We start from the raw sequence: 23,020 nt of genomic DNA, 5'->3' as shown, positions 1-23,020 counted from the left end.
TTCCAGAAAATATAAAAAAAGAGTGCTTTCTGCGCAGCACAGTTTGTCACGGCCGTCCAAAATATGCAACCAATACAAATCTAATCCAATCATAACAAAAGGTCAGGGTTAGGGTTAGTGTTTGGGTAAGGCTATGAAGGAAAAGAGTAATAAGTGATTGGTTAAGTGAAAGAACAGACACAGTCATGATTACAAGAAAACAAAAGCCTGTCACATTATAAATGTTATAGATGCCATTGCTCCAACTAAGGTAAAGGAAGTGACTGGGAAGAAAATATCTCCATGGAGAAAGGCCATGACCGTGAGAGCAGAAAAAAGAGTGTCGAAAAGCTGAACTTAGGTGGCGAAAAACAAATCTCCAGGTTCACTTTGAAATCTATAAAGAGAGACTTGGCCTTTATAATTTGGAATTGAAAAACGCACGACAGTCTTTCTTCTCTGATATCATTACCAAAAACAAAAACAACGCACATGCCTTGTTTGCTACCATCGACAGACTAACTAACCCCCCAGTGTCAGTAACCTCTGAATTTCTATCCACCAGGGTGTGCAATGATTTTGCCTCCTTCTTCACTGACAAAATTCAGAAAATCAGACAAGCAGTCAGTGCCTCTGCATCAGGTACTGCAAATGTGTTTTCCCTATGTCCACCTAATATCATTTCAGACATCATGACACAATTCCATCTGATTAATGATAAAAGCCTAGAGGACATTATTCAATTTCTGAAATCCTCCTCATGCTGCCTTGATATTATTCCAACAGGATTTTTCAAAGATTTTTTTCCTTGCATGGCCTCAGATCTACTTCATATAGTAAACAAATCTCTTCACTCAGGTATTTTTCCACAGGCCCTGAAAACTGCAGTCATTAAACCGCTCTTAAAAAAGAATAATCTAGACGCTTCAGTAATGAACAATTACAGGCCCATATCAAACCTGCCATTTCTAGGTAAAATCATTGAAAAAGTTTTTTTTCAACAGTTGAGTAACTTCTTGCATTTAAATAACTGTTTTGATGTGTTCCAGTCAGGCTTTCGTCCAAACCACAGCACTGAGACTGCTCTTGTAAAGGTCTTCAATGACATCCACTTAAACACAGACAGTGGCAGAACTTCAGTGTTAGTATTATTAGATCTCAGTGCTGCGTTTGACACTGTTGACTACAACATATTACTAGACCGACTAGAAAAATGTTTGGGACTTTCGGAAACAGTTCTAAATTGGTTTGAATCCTACTTTAAGGACAGAAAAAACGTTGTTTCAGACGTTATTTCAGTCTACAATGTTCAAAACAACAGATAAAGCCAGAAATCTAGGTGTAGTCATGGACTCTGACATGAGTTTCAACAGTCACATTAAAACAGTTACTAAATCAGCTTACTATCACCTAAATAACATATCTAGGATTAAAAGACTAATGTCACAGCAGGATTTGGAAAAACTTGTCCATGCTTTTATCTTCAGTAGACTGGACTACTGCAATAGTGTCTTGACAGGTCTCACTAAAAAATCTATTAGAAAGCTGCAGCTGATTCAGAACACCGCTGCTCGAGTCCTCACTGACACTAAGAAAGTGGATCACATCACTCCTGTTCTGAAGTCTTTACACTAGCTTCCTGTGTGTCAAAGAATAGATTTCAAAATACTGCTGCTGGTTTATAAAGCTTTGAATGGTTTAGGCCCTAAATACATTTCTGACCTCCTGCTAAATTATGAACCATCCAGATCTCTCAGGTCTTCAGGGACGGGTCAGCTTTCTGTCCCCAGAGTCAGAACTAAACATCGAGAAGCAGCGTTTAGTTATTATGCTCCAAATATCTGGAACAAACTCCCAGAAACCTGCAGGTCCGCTGCAACTCTTACTACTTTTAAATCCAGACTAAAGACTTTTCTTTTTGCCGCTGCTTTTAATTGAACTATTCATATCTTAGACTGCACTGTAACTTTTATCCATGTATGTTTTCTTTTAATGTTTATTTTATAATCTTTTCTTTTTAATGACTGATTTTAAATGCCATTTTCTTAATGTCTTTCATTTTTTGTAAAGCACTTTGAATTGCCTTGTGTTGAAAGATGCTATATAAATAAACTTGCCTTGCCTTATCAGTGTTCTGGGACACATTGAGGCAAGCAATAACACATTTGCTGTAAAAGCTCATCAATAAGATGCCTCCTAAGAATGGAAAAGTATTTACAAGGATGCACTCTGACACATTCATCAAGTACAAAACCTGGAAAACAGTACAGTGTACACACATTCTTATAAATAATACCTCATTGATGTGTGTCTCCTCTGTCTGCGTCTGCCAGGGGGGAGGGGGGGGGGGCACATATTTAACCCTGAGGTGGCCAGTGTTGGCATGGTGTCAAGCGGAAATAAGGGGAAGAAAAGGCTGCTGCTGAATTATTGAAAGCACCGGGGACATTTCAAGAACAAAAGAGTCCCCTTAGATAAATGCCACCTCGACCTGCCTCCCTTGAGAGGATGTTTATCAGCCAGCTTTCCCACAATGCACCTGGATGCATACGAGCACATACACACCACAGGAACACAGACATATTCATACCCCGTTTTGATGAAAGCTACTTCAGTAATAAAAGGTTAAAGATGGCTGCCATGTGTTCAAATCACTTGACTCCACTTGTTCAAGCATTCATTTAGCTAATTATGTAAATACATCCAAGGAATTGTCACAAAACTCATGTTCTATAATGCTGTAAAGCTTGCATGATGGCTCTAGGTGCTTCGTGAATATGTAAGGTCATTCATATTATTACAGTTGAAGTAGCTAATCATGGGTTTTAAACTTTCTCAAGCCACATTAGGGGGAGGGCTTCTGGCACAGATTTCCAAAAAGCACGCAAAGATCTTGTTTGGTTTCACTCTAAAAAATATGATTTACAAAACAATACACTCCGGTTGACTTTCCAGAAAAAACAAATATATCCAAAATCCAAATATCATTATTCTGATCAGACAATAACAAATAATGAGCTAAATGGTGCGCCTAAGTCCCTAAAACAAGGTGCCAAATACTGTTGTCGACTACAGAATAATCCATCAAAAATAATGTGCCTAATAAAGTGATTTGAAAACTATGGAAGCCCATTTCCGCCACTTGAAAAAAATAAAATCCCCATGAAAGTCATAATTATGAGATAAAAAAGTCGAAATTATGAGATAAAAAGTCGAAATAATGAAATAAAAAGTCGAAATTATGAGATAAAAAGTCGAAATTATGAGATAAAAAGTCGAAATTATGAGATAAAAAGTCATAATTATGAGATAAAAAGTCGAAATAATGAGATAAAAAGTCGAAATAATGAGATGAAATAATGAGATAAAAAGTCATAATTATGAGATAAAAAGTCAAAATAATGAGATAAAAAGTCATAATTATGAGATAAAAATTTGAAATAATGAGATAAAAAGTCATAATTATGAGATAAGAAGTGCGCATGCGCTGCAGTGGCGCTGTCTTCAAAGGTCCCTTCATCACCTTGCTGCTCTCCACCATGCAAACGGCATCTAGTCCTAAATAAGGTAACTATTACAGGTGACTTTTGTAAATGTTAGATGTTACATATAGCCTATATTGCAGCTAAACTACAACAATGCAGTTCATAGCTTTGACATGACCTGTTATGAACTATAATATATATGCCTATAGTTTTGTGGTAACGTTCACGCCACTAATGACAATAGTGTACAGTAGTACTGCTGTTGTGAGTTGTAAGCCTAAGAATCTAACCCGTGAACGTTACCACAAAACTATAGGCAATATTATTGTTCATAACAGGTAATGTCAAAGCTATGAACTGCATTGTTGTTTAGCTGCAATATAGGCTATATGTAACATCTAACATTTACAAAAGTCACCTGTAATAGTTACCTTATGTAGCTGACGCTCAAAGGTCCCTTATTATTGTTTTGTCCTTTTTGAAGAGTGTTTAATGTATGCTTGAACTTTGTTTATTTAAGAGTTGTCTTTCCGGAAGTCATGTGACCTCTTGCCCCGGATGTTTATATTGTGTTTGTGTGCGGTAAAAGTGTCAACGATGTGATAACGTAATTCTACTGCTCGTCTACTAGGCAAACACGTTTTCACTGTGTTTCATGAATGTGCAAAGAAGAGAATAAACGTGATTGTGGATGGACATCGGTTCGATGCGTACTGTAATGTTCTTTCAAGACCAGAGTAGTTACACCTTATTTAGGACTAGATGCCGTTTGCATGGTGGAGAGCAGCAAGGTGATGAAGGGACCTTTGAAGACAGCGCCACTGCAGCGCATGCGCACTTCTTATCTCATAATTATGACTTTTTATCTCATTATTTCGACTTTTTATCTCATAATTTCGACTTTTTTATCTCATAATTATGACCTTTCATGGGGATTTTATTTTTTTCAAGTGGCGGAAATGGGCTTCCATAGAAAACGATGCCTTCCAGCATCTAACCCAAAAAGTGTATTTTCCATATAAAACCTTGCCCCCCCCCCCCCTCAGCTGACGTTGTTCATTCACAAAAATTGTCTGTATCAAAACATAGATATATAAATATTAGATCACATAAATATCTTAACAGTTCAAAAGATTATATTTAATAAATAACACTACAACTCAAATATCTGTCAGATATTTCCATCATAAATCAAAAGGCAGTTAAAGGCTCCAAAGACCGTTTTATTCCTTCCTCATGGGTCAGGGAAAAACAACCATTAGAGTTAAAGGCAGGTTTATCCATCAATCCACCTATCCTGTTTCTACATTCATAATACAGGGTCAAAAAACAATGTGTTTGTGTTTGTTTCGTCCTTATTTAGTGACATTTACAACATTGTAAATGATTTTGAATTGGCTGTAAACACAGAGTCAATGTCAAAAAGGTTACATTTGCAGAATCCCTGGTGTCCTTTGCTTCATAAGAGTCAACAATAGCAGCTTTGTGAGGCCATACCATGTGTAACGTGAAGAAAATCAAGAAAGTGGATTATTCTCAAATTCCCAGAGTGTTTGAACCTGAGCAGTTGTGATGAAAAAAGGCAGAAAGTCAATATGTCCAATCACGTGTGTCCTCTGTAAATGTTAGTTATGTTGACAGCACAAAGGTATAGCAACTAGAGGAATGATATGTAGGGGAACTGACCTGACAAATCAAACAAACAGTCAACCCCTATCCTCAGCCCAGCAGAATTAGCTGAATGCTAATATTGGAATGCTAACATGCTCACATGCTAACATGTTGATGTTTAGCTTTTGATTTCCTAAAATCCTTTTGCTAGCACAATTAGGTGAAAATAATAATATTATTTGTCCCTTAATTACTAAAATGGCTCAATATGTAGTAAAGCTATGAAGTTGCAAAATAAAACACAACAGGATATGAATAAAGTTAAAAAATCATACATACAACCCTGTAAAGCCTAAATATAGAAAAACATTAGAATGTATTTTGTTGACCTTTCAGATGTTGTTGTAGGGAGACTCTGGAGAAGAAATGAAAGAGTTTTCACATGTTTTACGTTTTGGTAAGTTTTTAGGGACATATTTTTTAAATTGCAACGTTGGGCTTAGGTGGGAGCAGAATTCCTGTATTTCTACTCACATTGTCTGTGAGTCTGTGATTGAACAACTAAGGGTTGATTTGCAGGACTGATTGCTTACTTAGCCCTATATCAGTATATAGCATGAATAATAATCACACATCAGTCATATTTTTTATGAATAGTCATTTATTAAATATGAATATGGTAGTCCAAAAAACAGTTTATGTCGTCCGAAAAGAACAGACGGACGTCACACTTGGTGCATTGGGTGTTTGTGTACCCTTTACTGCAGTCTCTGCAGCGTCCTCTCTTGGTCTTCACTGGAAAATGTGCCACTAGGTCCTTCCGTACGTGCAGTGGGGGTTGTGATCTCTTGGATGGGGCCCCTTTTGGTGGACTCCCATCACCTGAGGATGGTCTCTTCTGAGCAATCAACGGGCTCCTTGATGTCACCGTCGCTGCTGGACTCCCGTTGCCTGAAGATGGTCGTCCTCTCTTGGGTGTTTTCAGAGGAGTTGTGTTCACCTAATTAGAACAGAATCAATCAAGATACATGTCAAAAATACATTTGGATACAAGTAAAAAATATTACCGTGAAATATAAAAAAATATTACATTACAAACAGCAAATAGCAGAAATGCATTCTTACCAGGATGAGAGAGGATGCTAGATCTGCCTGAAGCTGTCTCCTGTTCAGGATCTCCAGCTCCATCTTTAGAGCGCTGCAGTCCCGCTTGTAGAGGAGCGCGTTGATCACAGCAAGGATGATGGTGTGCCAGAAGATGTACACGTACTGGCGATACCTGTCAAGGGGCTTGGTGGGTTTATGTTGTTGGGGCTCGATGTCCACATAATCACTGACTGGGGGGTCATTGGGTTGTTGGTTTTCCTTGTCCATGTGGCCACAGGCATCTTCATCTGCCTCTTCTTCACTCATATCAGTGTCACTGTCCTCTGATTCCATCTCAAACTCACTTTCTCCGTTTTGGATGGCAGCAATCACATCCTGCACACTGAATCGAGGACCTCTCTTTGCTGCTGGCATTCTCAAATGGAAAAATCTATTAATAAATATGTATCAATAATACATATGCTTATTATATTGTAATATATTACCTGAAGGAATAGATAGATAGGTTGGTGGGACAAGTGTTCATTCTGTCTGGCTTAGCCTATTATCATACAAAATGATTGCATATCTGAATCCTATTTACATTGAACACTTGAGTCACACAATACTAACTGGCTTAGCCTTATCATAATAAAAGGAATACCTACACCCATACATGCAGGTAAATCAGTTTAACAAGTCACACAATGCTGTCTGGCTAATGATAACAGGCTAATTATCATACTAAAAGGGATACATTCAAGTGTCCCAACACATTTCAGAAAGAATTGTTGAACCAGAACTGTTGAACCAGAACAGCCAGAATCAGAGTTAAATGTATTGTTGTAACTAATTAACTGATAAGATACGTAGAGTTTAAAATATTGCCACAGATATAATTTCACATACTTTTATCAGAAATAATGTATTAATTTATTCAATTCTGGTCTTAATTCAAAATCTTAACTGAGGACACATTTAGAACTTAGTTATAGTGAATTATCAAAGACATTATATTTCTATTAGTGTTTTCTTTCCATATGTGAACATATAAGAAGGGTGGGGTCCATGACAGGTGCATGTGCTACTTTGACTACCACACTGACCCAGTGTTGTAATATTACAACAAAGACATAAGCTACTCAAAATCAAATTTGATGAATGTATTCCACAATAACTAAATATGTACATGTTCTAGACATTGTAATAATCAGAAAAAAAGATATTTGAGGCATTTTACTTACTTGAATCTGACAAATCCAGTCCAATAAAACAAAGAGATGTTGCTCGTTTGAAGATTCTGAAGCTGTGTGAGTATATATATATGAGAGCAGGACCTATAAACACATTTAATACCCAATAGCATTGTGAGGCTGAACAAAAGGACCTATTAACTATGTAAATGTGGTCTTTAAAAAAACAAAACATTTACTGACTTTTTTAGGATAGCTTCAAGAGCAACTTGCAGGTTAGAGACACCAGTGAATAAATGTAGGAAAATGATGAATACACTAGATTTTCCCAAAAATATACAGAAATATACACTACAGTGACATATGGCGTCGTTTTAGTAAGACATTTTCACTTCCGCATAAAAAAACCTCCGCACGTGACCTCCCGCGTGTGACGTAACATGGGGGAAACAAGGGGGAGAGCGGCCGGTTTAACGTATGAATAAACATGGATCACAATACTAGCTTTGACACAGAAGAGGTTGAAAATATTTTCGAATGCACATGATTATAATTATGAGCCTGCTAGGCGTCCAAGAGACCAGGAGCAGCCAAGGATTAGAAAAAATAACGGCCATCGGAGAGAAATGGAGCTTTGGTGTGTGGAGAACCAGTGGAGAACAGAGCAGCTGTCTTGGTGAGTGACCGGCGTTAGCATGTTAGCTAACGTCAGTCACATCACAACATTGTAAAGTTAGCAATCATATATCAGGCTATAACTAAAGTAGTATTGATAATATAGTGACGTTACTGGCAGGACTGTTGATACTGATCCATAACAGAAACTAATGCGCAAATATCAGCCGTATCTCGTGTTACCAAATGCAACTCCACACTACGGTGCTGACCGGAGAGGAGACGCGAGATACGGCTGATAATTGATGATCTGGCGGAGAAAGGTTGTGGAGCCTCCGTTGATATGCCGTTGTAAATGGCTTGATTGAAAGCAGGTGTGTAGTCGGGGAGGGTGCACAACAGATTGCAGCAGGTGAGTGGAGGTTGAGCCGGGAGCCAGGAGTGACAGCCACCACACCCACACTAACAACACAGACAGGGGGAAACAAACAAACACAAAGGAGACGGCTGGAGCAGTACAGCCACCACAGCGTTACCTAATGCAAATATACACTACGTCTTACGGTGCCGTGTACCGGAGGGGAGAGAGAGCAGCGAAGGGGGAAGAGAGAGAGCAGCGAAGGGGGGGAGAGAGATGTAATACGGTTTCTTGATAAAGCTGTGGAGACGGAGTATGTGCTGCAGGGAGGTGGATGCACAACGCACCCAGGAACGAACGCTAGCTCCGGTCCTTTTCCCGTGAGGGAAACTGTGTACTCGATGCCCTGACAGGCTTGAGTTTGTGCAACCTGCACAAACAAAAGCTCACCATGATTACAAATGGTGAAATGCAATGTAAAATTACCGAAAAAATACCAGCTCACTAAATCACAACCGCTCAAACCAACTACAAACTACTACCGCGGATTGGGCAGAGAACGAGTCCGAGAAAGTTAACTCCCCCATGTGACGTAATATGACGCGTTTGACGTATGACGTTAAAAAAAAGCAGTTTTTAGTAGCAGAGCTCAAAACGGCTCCTTTTCCTCTGAATTCCTGCCCTTATGTCTTGTAAAACATATCAAATCCTTCATTAACATTTTTAATTGTAATTTTCAGGCAAGGTTAAGCATAAATGTAGTAAAAAAAAAAACCTGCAAGTTGCTCTTTAAAGTAATGTTGTACAATTAAAACAGCTGGCCTTACTAACTTCACTTCACACTGTTTTCTGACCTAGCAGACCTATTGTATTCTTTTTTATTATTTAGTTTCTGGTTGTGAAGAAGGAGACAGTCCTTGTTTCTTTTCTAACAATAACATGCAGCAGGATACATGCTCCAGTGTTTACAGTTCATACCACACAGGCTACAGATTGAGAGGTGCAACGTGTATCCATTTTTTGTGGTTTCATATACGGGGTGCAAACAAATTAGTGAGATCCAATATGGTTGGGGGTGTCAGAGAGTAAAGACAGAGCAAGGCCAGACTTGCTTCTCATTTTCTCCCCTTCTTTCATCCCTCTTTCTCCAAATCCGCCACCCGCCTCCATGTCTTGTTTGGGCTAATCTTCACAGGCCATGGCGGTGACGAAGAACTGGTGGGGGGGTTCAGTGTAGAGACCCCAGAAGGGCCCTGTGGCCAGAGTGCACCCCCGTGGTCCAAAGTGCTTCGCCTTCCTTGAAAGATGGATCCGCCAATCACTTCCTGGCTGCTCCCAGAGACGTCCCCCTGCGAGCTTCCTGAGCATAATTGTCCCCAGCTGTAACACTAGGGATAAATAGGGCCGTGGAGACAACAGATTTGTAATTTTGGGGTGAGAGTGAAAAGGAGGAAAATTGGTAGCAGGCCACACAAATTAGCATTATTTTGGCTTTAGAGGGCATTACATATTAAATAGATGCAAAGTCCCCTAAGCATCGGGATCTTGGGAGAGAGGGTTCCTGGTTGGAGATGAGAGGGGGGTGGGTGGGGGGGATGGTGGAGATCAGAGCTTCTGAAGGTTTTTGTTTGGGCCACAGATGGTTGATTTCGCTAGATTGTGTACCTCCTGCAGAGCTGAGCCCAGGAGATAGCGCATCCGTCTATTATTGATGCTTGTTTAGGAGCTTTTGCTGTGCTTCATTGGCTTTCATGTGTCTATTACACAGCAACCTGCTGGCCAAAGTATTCACACAATGGTGAGAAAGGAAAAAAGCTGAAGTATAACAATACAATCACACAAGGATCCTTCAAAAATAAATGGCTATTGGTCTTTCAAATATAGGTGTCAGTTATGTATGTTCTGTAATGACTCTATTATTACTTTTAGTGGAACTTATGTGTGAACTATTCATATCTTAAACTGCACTGTAACTTTTTATTCATGTACTTTTTATTCATGTATTTTTTCTTTTAATGTTTCTTTTATTATCTTTTCTTTTTAATGACTGTTTTTAAATGCCTTTGTCTGAATGTCTTTCATTTTTGTAAAGCACCTTGAATTGCCTTGTGTTGAAAGGTGTTATATAAATAAACTTGCCTTGCCTATTAAAACAGGACAGGTACAGAGGAAGCCAAAACGATTGAAACATAACTGCTGTCTGCATCACTGAGCGATTTTAAAACTGCAACTGATCAGACACTGTATTACTTACGGCTTTGAAATCTAAACATTTACAATAAACAGCTCAATCATACCTTCAAACGGAGATATTAATGAATAAACTCTAGGTTTGTTAATGGGGTTTCTTTAATGTGCAGTAATGTAAGGGGCGGGGCAGGGGCTAAGATGAGTTTGTTGGGCTAAGGATTGCATTGCTGTTTTTTTCAGATGATGTGGTTCTGTTGGCGTCACCGCTCTGCAACCTTCATGTCTCATTGGATCGGTTCGCAGCCGAGTGTGAAGCAGCTGGATGAGGATCAGAACGTCTTCTTTTAAGGAGATGATTCTCAGCAGAAAACCGATGAACTGCCTTCTCTGAGTAGGTAATGAATCCTTATTCCAACTGAAGGAGTTCAAGTATGTCAGGGTCTGGTTCTCAAGTCAAGGGTCAATTGAGTCTGAGATGGGCAGGAGAATCACAGGGGTAATGTATGCATAAAGGAGCAGTTCACTTTATTCAGTAACCTAGTGTGGATGCCACCTGGGCGCCTCCCTAGGGAGGTGTCCTGGGAACGCCTGCTTGGAGGAGATCTAGGGGCAGACCCAGGACCAGGTCCAGGGATTATATCTCCGCTGGAGCGTCTTAGAATCCCCCAGTCAGAGCCGGTTGGTGTGGCAAGGGAAGGGGAAGTTTAGGGCGGCCGCTAGCGACACAACACGGACGAAGATGGATGGAATCGTAATTTGTTGTGTATAACCTTTTAGTCTGATGACATCCAGTTCAGACATTAATGCATGCTGTTTTTAGTTTGAATGTGTTTTTGTTTGGCTGGTGTGGTTCAGATTCAACAAAAACACAAACAAACTAACACACAGCGTTAGACCAGACACTCTTGTGATCTGCGAAGCAAAAAGACAGCCTTATCAGACACATCTGATGATCCTGTCCAAAACAGGGGCATCCTTTATTCTGAGACTTTCATTAAAGCAAGTTTTCCATTTGTCCTTGGTGTTAAACTAAGGGAAGGCCCAAAACACTGTTGACTCTTTATACTGCCTGCATGAGGACACCTGAGATCAATCGATTCCAAAAGCGCACAATAAACACCCTGCTAATTAGAGTACAGTTCATTAGTTCATCATTACTGAAAGCCCAATTTCCAATCCCCACAAAACCCAATGTTTTTAGGATTTCCAAAATGGAAGGCGGTGTTGGACATACAGTAATACTTAACCTGACCTAGTGACTGGTAAATGTAAGGTAAAGATGCAAAGGTTGACCCTGACTTAACCTTTCCTCTTTTCTCAAGTCTTATGCTTTTTACTACTTCTATTACTTTTACCCATTGACCATCAGTGGAAAGTGTACATTCATGCTTTCTATTTGAGATTTTAAAAGTGTTGTGCAGCGAGTAACATTAAAGATTCAAGTAGCCTTTGCTCTTCATTTGTTCATTTTTCTTCTCATTCAATGTGACACCATTAGGAGCTCTATCAGATGTTTCAAAGAGATTACATTTTGATTAAGCATCAAGTCAAAGGAATACAGAGATGTCAGAGCTGCAATAAACAGAGTTCAATAGTGGATATTTAAATAATCAACATGACGATGAAGGAGTTGAGTTTAATTGAGAACTCACTGGTGTAAAAATACAAGATTCTGTGATTGGACACTAGAAAATTCCCATACTACCAAGTAATCAGGAAATGGATTCCTATTTGTGGCCGACTGAAATGGGCCTGTAACAGATTATAATAAATTACAAGTTCCTCTCTGGAATTTGAAATAACAGTTTTACAGTACAGTTGGGTTTGTTTGTTCTCTGCAGGTTTGTTGTTGTGAAAGTGAGAAATTAAGCCTGGTGTCTGTTTCTGCAACCTGCTCAGCGTGGTCCCGCCTTTCATCTGCATCGCGCAAGTCTGCAAATGAAAGCAAGACGCGATGGACCGCTTGTCATCTCTACGTCCGCGTATGTCCTGTTGGTCGCTGGCTGGCTCTGATCATTACGTCTCCTTTGAAGTGGCAGCAGATTTGAAAGGAACTGACCCAAGGTTTTCCTCCCATTCTCATCTCTTTTCTCCCCTGCCCCATCTGAGTGCTGACTTACTCATTAAGGAGAGCTGAAATCAAATTAACGGCCTCTTAGTCAATCACATGTGGATCTTTTGCTCATTAGGGCGCTCCCACAGCTCACCTTCAGCAAACTCCTCGCTCAGATCTTATTGCACCTTGCTTTTATTTCTCGCTGTCAGCAAACGAGCACTGAGTGCATTCTAACTTGATTTGCCTCTCTGTATTTACACTTCCCATCACAAAGTGCTGTGACCTAGAAGGCTTTTGATTTCTCGAGAGCATTTCTGAGTCAATTAGACCTTTGTTTAGAACAAAGGATATATAGACTTGTGTGGCGGGACCTGTTTTTTATAAAAGTATGTCAAAGAATGTGTTCTGATGTGTTGCTAAATGACCCGGTGAAATGGATAGCATTCAAACTAAGTTTGAATGGTTTAATGTAATGAAGTACTGCATGTGTTTGTTGGGATGCAAGCTACAGCGTATTCATGAAACTCAGGCACACATGCCCGTCCACCACCAGTCCAACACATCCTTATTTCCTGCCGCAATGCATGAAGGCCACACAGCCTCTTGTCTTCTGTAAGGACATTACAACATTCATGTAATTCTGAAAGAAAACTGTCCAAAATGGCTGTACTAAGGGTATAATATGGGTGTAACATTGGTATGATAAAGTTGTAATATAGGTTTAATAATATATAAATCAGTAACCATGGTAACTGCACACAACAACCATAGCGAAACTGCAGCCAGAAAATACTTACAAGATACAAAAATTGATAATGCATCACAAGAATTACACACAATTTTCACCGACAAAAACTATACGACTATGTCATAATGTCACAAATCGAAATTCATATCGAAATTGGCCAAAACAAATATTTTACTAATGGCCAAATTCCAAAGTAGGTGCCGACGTAAACCCTGCTGTGGTGAGTGTTTAGCACTTTTGCCTCTTAATTGGTCACATAATGCTGTTTGTCATCAGTAACACTGAATGCACACATTAATGCTCGGAACACTCTCACATGCTGGCTGCCATCATTAATGCCTCGTGTTGCGAGGCAAAGAGGATCATAAGTGCCCCTCAGGTACCTCACAGCCAGGAGTTACTGTTTTTAATTGTCATCTTGTATTCTGATGTCTGTCTTTTACTATTTGTTTTTGGCCCAAAAATACAAACTAAGGAGAAAGCCTCCATGTCCTTGTGCTGATAAATTGCCTGTTAGTGGAAGGTCAGAGGAGCCATCTGGAACACCTGGAAGAACCTGAACAGTGGTGACCTGGCAGCAACACAAACAGTACAGAAAATCACAAGAAGAGCAAGTAACTGAAGGTGCAATATTAGAGGACACATATGATATGTCCTTGTTATTGTAAACCAATCTAATGAAAGAGACAATAAAACCACAACCTGTTAGCCTGTCTTTCAATACCTTCTGCTTTTTTAAAGAGGCCCTTTCCTGTTGGTGGTTTTCACTTTCCTGTAGTGTGTTAGGTTGTTGTGCATGTAAATAGTCTGCAAAGGCTTAACATCATCTCCCAAACACCCCTCCCCCCCCCCCCCCCCCCCCCTTCCTGAAACACCTCCATTGGACTTCTTTGTTAACTTCCAGAACATAGTGATATCACTAGTTACACTTATATTGCGCTTCACTCTATCATATTCTACAAGATAGGCTAAGGGGCAGGACATCTCAAAGCGGTTGACCAATGGAGTGGTGCAGGGATGACATATTTACCCGGAAGTAAGCTGCGCATGGATTCCCTCGACAAAAAACAATGGGATTTCTCAGAAATAAGGTCTGTGGAAAACAAACCTGTTAAAATAAATGCACATTTTGTTCAGCCGGATAATATCCACATGTCTACCCTACTTTTAAAATGTTCGAATCATAAATGCTAAATGCTAACGTTATGCTATAAGTGAACTACAGCCGTGTACAGCAGGGTCGGACGACTTCAACGTCACACAACTTAAGATCGATATTCAAAAATACAGATTCAAAATTGTACAAGTTGAAGCGTTTGTTTTAACAGTTTGCAAGAACGCAGGTACTTGCTATCAAGCAGAACAGGGGCAAACAAACTTAGCGGAGTGTTTACGTGTTCGGTGTAATGACGTACAACGTCCTCAACAACTTCTGTAGTCCTATTCAGCCACTTGTTAACAATAGGGGTTTCATAACTATCAATATTTACTAGTCGACACATTTTTCAAAATAGCAGTCGACTAGTCATAATAAAGACACACAAAGAGAGGTGTGAAAAAATATGAAACTATTTTATATTGGAACTCATACAGTTACATTAAATACTGCATTTTAATTGGTGTTACATGGCTGAGTAAATAACAAACAGTAACTGGACTTAGTAAATAACAATCAGTAACTGGACTCACCAAAATCTACAGCAAAAAACTCTGTTTACATAAATGCCACGTAAATCCAGTGCACAACACTTTAATCGCTGTCCTCCATGATAAAGTCCACCTTTCCAGATGTTTGGTTTGCGTTGAGGAACACCAACGCATCGACATGTGAGGGAAGGAGGCTTGACCGCTGTTGGGTGACAGTGTTGCCTTCCAGGGAAAAAACCCTCTCACTCGGGGTGCTTGTGGCTGGAATAGCCTGGTAGCTCCTCGAAAGCTTGGCTAAACGGGGGAAGCGGTGCTCGTTTTCTGCCCACCACTCCAGTGGATTATCCATTGTGGGGATATGCGGTGTCCGCTGGCAGTAATCCCGTAGCTCATCATCAGCATCACTGTTGACCCGTTTTTTCTTGCTGCTGCTCTCGAAATGAGCTCCAAAAAGCTGTTCAAAGTCACTCTCCAGTCTCGCCTTTTTGCAACTTGTTTCCGCCAGCTCCACTCCAACGTTGTCTAAGATCTCCTCTTCACCTACAGCAAAAAGGAACCACATTAATGATAAACACATTGTTTTACAATTTGGCCGGTTTAAGTAGGACTTTTTTGTGAAACAATTATCGCTAGTTCAACTCTATTTACCTGTAGCTCCCGGCTGTTCCACCTCTCCGTCTTCACGCACTAATTGAGTCAGGCGCGCCTGGGCTTCCTCTCTGACATCGTCTGGAAGGAACTTCAGATGCTTAAATCGTGGATCTAGCATGCATGCCGTGATCGGGATAGATTCTGCCAGCAGGCGAGACAACAGCTTGAAGCGGGTTATGAGCTCTTTCCTCACGGTATTCTTGAAGGAACGAATAGCCGCCAGATCAGACTCATTTGCACTTAGCGTGTTGTTAGCCATGTTCAGTAGGACGGGGTAGATGAAGGACAGCCTGACGTGATTTTCTCCGCACATGATAGGCCTGCTAGAAGCCTGAGCATCGGGATCAGCTGTTCCACCAGTTCCCACTGGCACTCTCTCATGGCGAGGGATTTTCGGATGCCAACTTTTGTCACTGTCTCATCCGCAAGGACGGCCTGCACCGGGAGTCTCTGCATATACAGTCGCTCGAGCATGGTGAACGTTGAATTCCAGCGGGTCGCACAGAGTTTGTGTACTTTTACTCCAAGCTGTTCTTGACGTTTCTTCAAAGCACAAACTGCTACTGAGGAGTGACGAAAATTACTGACAACACGCCTGGCAGCATCAGAGGTCTTGGCTATTTCTGGTAAGTGCAACCCTGCTTTTATTTCTAGTTGAATGGTGTGTCCGGCGCATCCAAGGTGGTGGGGAAACTGCTCGCAGAGCTTCATTGCAAGGTTCATGCTGCTTGCATTGTCATGAATAATGCAAAACACAACCAAGTCCCACTCCTCAGTTGTTTCTTTGAGCCTCTGGGCTATATTCACAGTGGTGTGTCTCTCTGGCATGATAGTGGTTCGCAGCACTCTGGATTTTAACTCCCAGGTGTCTTTGATGTAGTGGGCAGTTATGGTGATGTATGGATCCATGGTGCAAGATGTCCACAGATCAGTGGTTAGTGAGACACTTTTATCTTTCATCTCATTGGCAATCCTCACTTTCACAGTGTTGTACTGAAGCATGATGTTGCTCCAAAGTGTAGCATGTGACGGGATCTTATAGCCTGGCTCGAAAAACTTCATAATGTCCCTGAAGCCTTCTCCGGAAAGGGCAGAAAGTGGTCGAACATCCTTGACGACAAAGTTGATAAGCAAGTATGTTATCTGCTGTCTTCTTTTGTCCTTAACGGGGCGCTTGGAAAAATAAATAATGCTCGTCTGCCTCTGTCCAGTGCTGACGGCGGTCCGTTGCTCACTGGTGCTAGCATTACTGCTAGTGCTACAGTAGCTGTCGGCAGCGGGTGTTTCATTTTCAGATGGTTGCGCATAGCAGATGTATTTTTGTTGTACTTCAGTACAGCTGTACACAACTGACACTTCACTGTGGAGTTGGTTACATCTTCGTTGAAGTACTGCCATACATATGAATGTCGGACGCTTTTTGGAGCATTTTGCAGCACCTCGTTTACCTCCATTTTGCTCACGACTAGTTGACTAGTCGATTAGTTGGTGAAACCCCTAGTTAACAACCATCGTTTTTCAGACACGTAAACTCTTCAAAAATCACCAGTGGGGTCGCTGCTGTTGTATTTAATGTCGTAGAGCAAAACGTGATCCGTCTCTTCAATGTGTGTCAACCAGAGACCTTATTCCCAGCTATTTTCCAAAATCCTATGGAGAAATCCCATTGGCTCTGAGACGAGGGAACCGGTAGTGGTAAAATGCTAACTCACTTCCGGGTTTTAGGACCCGTCACTGCACCACTCTATTACAACCGAGCCAGCCAGCTAACCAATTAGAGCAGACTGGGCTCTGGTTTCAGACAGAGGGTGAAAAGAGGTGCTGCAGCACAGGCAGTATGAGAAAAATAAAGAACTTTTTGAACATTAAAGCATGGAGACATTTCACAGTAGAGGCACAGAATACTAATTAAACATAATATATAACATAATATGTCTTCTTCAACTCTGTCCCATTCCCCATTGGTTAAGGTGAGCTGTATTCAGATGATACTGTGGCGAAGCAAAGTGAAGCACATTATATAACAATTGTGTCTATGACAGTGGCCATTATAACAGGGCTACACAGCATTTGTTGTTAATAATGTTGCTATTAGTCTCACATGTAGGCGGGTAATTGCACATGTTGTGAAGAAGATACTTGCAGTGAAACTTCATTAAATCCAGCGTCTGTGTTTGTTATGCGCCTAAATGTGTCCTATGCCTAGTAGTTTGTGTTACATAGTCCTCTGTCCTCATAATTCTGCTGGCTTCAGCTGCTTTCAACATGCAGCCCCACCCTGTCTTACATCATAAACAACAAAGACACAGAGCTTCCATCTGGCCAACATGGCTCCTCCTCTCGTCTTACATGTGATTCTACAGGGAGGCGGAGGAATCTCATTTCAAAAACAAAATGACACTAATGCCCCTTTCACACCAACGCGGTTCCAGGGACGGTTCGGAGCTGGAGCTTGAAAAGTTGTTCCTGTTCACACCGCAGCAGAGCTCTAAGCTCCGGAATCCGGTTAGTTTCAAGCACCACAAAGTTGTCGGTCTAGAAAGCAAGCATACGTCACGCTTACGTCGGAAGATCTGGGCTGTGTCCAAATAACAGGTGACATCCGCCTTTCCGCCTGCTTCAACATGATCTGTGGAAATAACATTGAGAATCAGTTTTCGTAACCATAGTAATTAAAGCTGCAAAGCTGGGTATTTTGAGCTTGGCGCATGCAGAGGCTAACAACAGCTAGCTCTAACGCCATTGAATAGGACGTATATTTGCCTTCTTTCTCCTACGGAATCGTCGTTGAAGTCGATGATGATGATTGTAAAGAACTTTTGAATGTAGCATGTAACGACTGTAAAGTTGGTAGTAAAGTCGTCCCATTTCTTCCATTTCGTTTCGAAAGAGCAAAACCAAAACGAGTAGCGCTTCAATACAATCGGCCATTGTTGTTGTTGTCGATGTGAGGGGGTTCCGCGCGGTTTGGCTTTATGAAGCAGGCAAGCAAACGGTTACTTCATGACGCAAACGATGACGCAATGACGCAGCACCAGTCGGGCTCTGGGCGGTGTGAACAGAGCAGGAGCTGAACCGAAGAACCGGTTCCGAACCAGAAAAGCTCTAGCACGGAGCTTGAACGGGAAAACCTTGGTGTGAAAGGGGCATAAATCATTACGCTCAGCAGGCTTTTTTTTTATTGTGAACATCATACAGTGTGTGTAACATCATGTTAACAGACTCAGTTTGTCTCTTGATTATGAACTTGCCTTATTAACTGACCAAAAAGATATTACACCCATTTGATTTATGTGCACACACAGAGAGTAGTCTTGGGAAATGTCCTTATGCATGATTTTACCCAAAAGATCATCCGGTTATAGATAAAACAAAGTAAATATGTCCTATAGAGTAAGGTTGGGATAACATATAATAGCAGTGACTGTTTGACACACATTTTGATCATTTTACTTTTCCTGTATGACTGAAGTACTAAAGAAGAATAAGAAGCACAATAGGATGAAAAGTGGCCTCTAAGTCATAATACTGAAGCTTACATCAAGAATGCCTGCAAGCCCAGAGTAAAAGCAACATAATGTCTGTCAAGAAAAATCAACATAATGTCTGTTATTTATGATTAGACTGTGGACTCTATCATGGTAATTGTACCCCACAGAACATAGTTGCTGGTCTAACTCAGCTCAGAACACTTACGTTGTTTGTGTCATAAACTGACCCTTTAAAGCAGGGGTTGGGAACCTTTTTCCTCTCAAGGGCCATTTCAATTTTAACAACATCCTCCGAGGGCCGTACAAATGATTGAACTCAACCTCTGCTTAAAAAAACTAAAATCACAGCCGATTAATTTCGCCTTTCTTTCATTCTGTGCAAAGAAAAAACAACCTCTTAATCCAGATATTTTACCATGACTTGCGCATGCATTCACATGCACGGTTGTGGCATGGCCACCAAAACAGAAAGATATAGACACAAGATGTGTGCAAATGTATTTAGTTTCCTATCCATGTGAACATGATTTAAGTGGGGGGGGGGGACCTAACCTCCTCTAGGGGGGTCCGGGGGGCATGCTTTTTTTTTAAATGTTGAAGTTAAAAGCATCAATCTGGTGCACTTTGATAGCAACATTAGGAAATCTATGGATACATGTCTCATCATCCATATGAAACAGAACTGTCAGCAGATTTTCTTCTTATTTAAGGATATTTTACAAATCACTCCTCTTTTAAACTGTATTCTTATTTATTAATAAAAACTTTTTTTTACTGTCATATAGTATTTTATACCTGTTTACTTTATTCTCTTATTTTTTTATAACTATAACGATCATATAAAGATGTGCCTTTACCTCACTGGTTGTAGAAAAAGCTTCTTATATTCGTTAGCATAGCTAGCTAACCAGATGCTAATAACAACAAAGTTATTTACTGTATGATCAGTATGACAGATGAACAGATCGCATCAAAATAATATGCTACTAATACCTCATTCACACCAACGGTGTTTCAGGGCCGGTTCGGAGATGGAGCTTGAAAAGCACCGGGTTTTCCTCTTCACACCGCAGCGGAGCAGCCTCTTAGCTCCGGGAAATGGTTCATTTCGAGCACCAAAAGATTGTCCGGCCAGAGCAAAAGCACCACATACATCACTCTTACGTCGAGGCGGGGGCCGGGGCAGGGGCGGGATCAACTCCTGAACAAAAACAAAAGCCGGCGTTTTATCCAGTTTGTACACAACGATGGAGAAACTTAACAAGCAGCAGTGGTCCACTGAAGAGACCAGCTACCTACTGGGAATCTGGTCTTCCGAAGAGGTACAGAGGAAGCTGGAGCACAATCTCGGTTGTTGGTGTCGGTGTCAGCTGTGAGGGATTTCTGCGCGGTTTGGCTTTATGAAGCAGGCACGCAAACGGTTACGTCATGACGCAAACAATGACGCAATGACGCAGCACCAGTCGGACTTTGGGCTGTGTGAAAAGAGCCGGAGCTAAACCAAGAGCCGGTTCTGAACCTGAAAAGCTATAGCACGGAGCTTGAACCGAAGTTGCGTTGGTGTGAATGAGGTAGAAGGGGCGGACTGGCCATCTGTGTGTTGAACTTTCCTGTCGGCTCCCAGACCGTAGTCGAGGAGGGCAGAAGCAACAAGCTTCAGGTTCAACAACCCACTTTAGCTTAAATGACTGGAGAGAGGCGAGCTCTTCTTGGGAGGCCGTTGCATTTATTTAGCTGTTCTTCTGTTTCACAAAATACATCACAGACCTCTGTTTTTCTGCTTCCTCGTTTCACTTCCAGAAACATACACACGTTCCCTCACTGTCGCTCTACCATCCACAAACACACATGCACAATCCACACCCCTCTCTCTCTCTCTCTTTTAAAGGGACAGCGATCTCATCTCACTCTGCATGACCCTAATATCATAACATGTGTGCTCTGGAGAATCACAGAACGGACGACCGTCCTTATTATTATGCCGTTTAAACCAATTATTTAAATGTGTTTGTTAAATTCGGCATCATGTAAGTTGCGCTGACAGGTCCACACACTGCTTCCCCGCAGCGAGGCTTCCCGCCCTCCTCCTTAAATGGCACTTCATATCAAAAAGGTTGCCGACCGCTGCTCTAGAACGACATCGACTATATTGGACGAGCAAATGGTAACCAGGAGTCAGATGGGATATCCAGAGTCTAGTTTAATGTGCTTTATGGAAACATGGCTCAACCAACATTTCCAAAGATGGTTCCGGACTGTTTGAGCCAACATTGATTGCATTGAGAGTTTCACCATGTCTTCACCATTCTGATTCCATAGGTTATACCGTTACGACACATATGTACCTCATACAAGCCAACTTCAAAACATTGAAACTACCCCTTTAACCAGAGCAGTTTCCAATCAGACAGGAGTCATTTAAGTAATGTTAGTTATAGCCAAACACAATGTGACTGACCAACCCAGCTGTTCTGCTGATGAGGGAGAAAAGAAAGTCCCGTGTCATGTTGGATGTCAATGACAAATTATGTATTTTGTTGTTTAGTGACAACGACTTGTTGACAATTCTTCACTGCTGGACCATCTGTTGTGGACAAAAATAGCAAGACCCCCTCCTGTCCACTTTCAAAGCAACTTCTGTCTTATCTCCGGAGAGCCAAGGAGTCCAGATTGTTAATATTTCCATTATCATTGAGGTAAGAAACTGCTTGTTTTATGGATGACAAAATAGTGTTAAGTAAATGGATTCGGCTCAGGTGTCATCACATGTTGTTACTGTTGAACCTCAGACTCTTGATAACAACCGGTCACAAGAAGGGGACTGGGAAGAAATAAAGCTAGTACCTCATTAGGTAGGGATTAACATTACAGGAGAGTTGGGGAATTAAATAAGCTGTTATTTCACTTCTCAGTCCAGACGGCATTTTAACCCTCAGGAATGAAAGGATATGAAATGTAAAATATATTTGCAGGACCGAAGAGGAGGCGAAGATGTGCAGTGAATGAAATCAAAAATCATACTCAAAGTCATAACTCTTCACACACAAACATGAAACATGCATGGGAACCAACACAGGGGTATCTGATCTCCATAAAAAATAAACATCCATAAATATGCTTAGAATTCACAGTGGGAGGAAAAACACCTTACCATTTTAGACATTTTTAAGTTTTCTTTAGTATCAAATAAATGGGTGAAATGATGAAATATCAATGCATAAACAGGCATAAATTGACATTAGCTAATTAAGGCAGTTTTTACAAGTTAAGTGGGGGTAAAAAACGACCCACAAACGTGCACTGGATGAGATTTAAAGTTACAGTTCAAATCATTCCACCTCCCATAGAGGAAAACAACTTTTCAGAATGGGGCATAAATGGATATTGAGTTGAACTTATTGCACAAACTTTAATAAGAGGTCAATTGTGATTGTATTTTTGTAAAGCTTGTTTAATGGCTATTGGGCCTCTGATGTTCTACAATAGCGTATGGGTTATTGGCAGTTTGGAAAATCACCTTTTTAGTATCTAGGTGTCTTGCTTATGGACACTTCAGTATGTATTTCAGGTATTGTCTTCCTGATGAGTACAACAATCTGTATTCTTATTATTATGTAAAATCATGATTCTAGTTAGAATTCATCCAAAGAGTGCCGAATACACGTTGTTTACTGTCAGCGCTGATAGAAGGAAGTCATTGATATTCAGTGAGAGAATGCCTCCCGCATTTCCCCTGTCCCCACTCAAGTGGTTATGAAATCATATTCAGAGAAACAATAATCATAATTGCATCGTATTGTTTGTCTGAGTTGCTTATTTGTATGACTTTGACCAAATGTCATTATCTGCTGCCGCGCAAATTCACGGAAGGCGTTCTCCAGAAGAAGCAAATCTATCTGTGAAGAAACAA

General features: G+C 40.8%; 1 protein-coding gene and 1 long non-coding RNA gene across 3 annotated transcripts in view; both read right to left on the bottom strand.

Moving 5' to 3' along the window:
- Positions 1-23,020, bottom strand: part of LOC307029174 — a 690,427-nt gene that overhangs the window by 116,536 nt on the left and 550,871 nt on the right. The gene's annotated exons all lie outside the window — the stretch shown is intronic.
- LOC307027916 (uncharacterized protein) lies at positions 5,468-7,668 on the bottom strand (the record flags this gene model as incomplete). Its single annotated transcript, XM_079662612.1, has 5 exons — positions 7,598-7,668; positions 7,406-7,467; positions 6,201-6,589; positions 5,838-6,075; positions 5,468-5,490 (listed from the first exon to the last, which is right to left on the bottom strand). Exons 3-5 carry the CDS (start codon positions 6,513-6,515, stop codon positions 5,468-5,470), a joined length of 576 nt encoding a protein of 191 aa, XP_079518738.1. The 5' UTR covers positions 6,516-6,589; positions 7,406-7,467; positions 7,598-7,668.

This window comes from Notothenia rossii, assembly GCF_949606895.1.
Source record: "Notothenia rossii genome assembly, chromosome: 2".
Classification (NCBI taxonomy): domain Eukaryota; kingdom Metazoa; phylum Chordata; class Actinopteri; order Perciformes; family Nototheniidae; genus Notothenia; species Notothenia rossii.
This window is presented reverse-complemented; position numbering and strand designations above follow the sequence as displayed.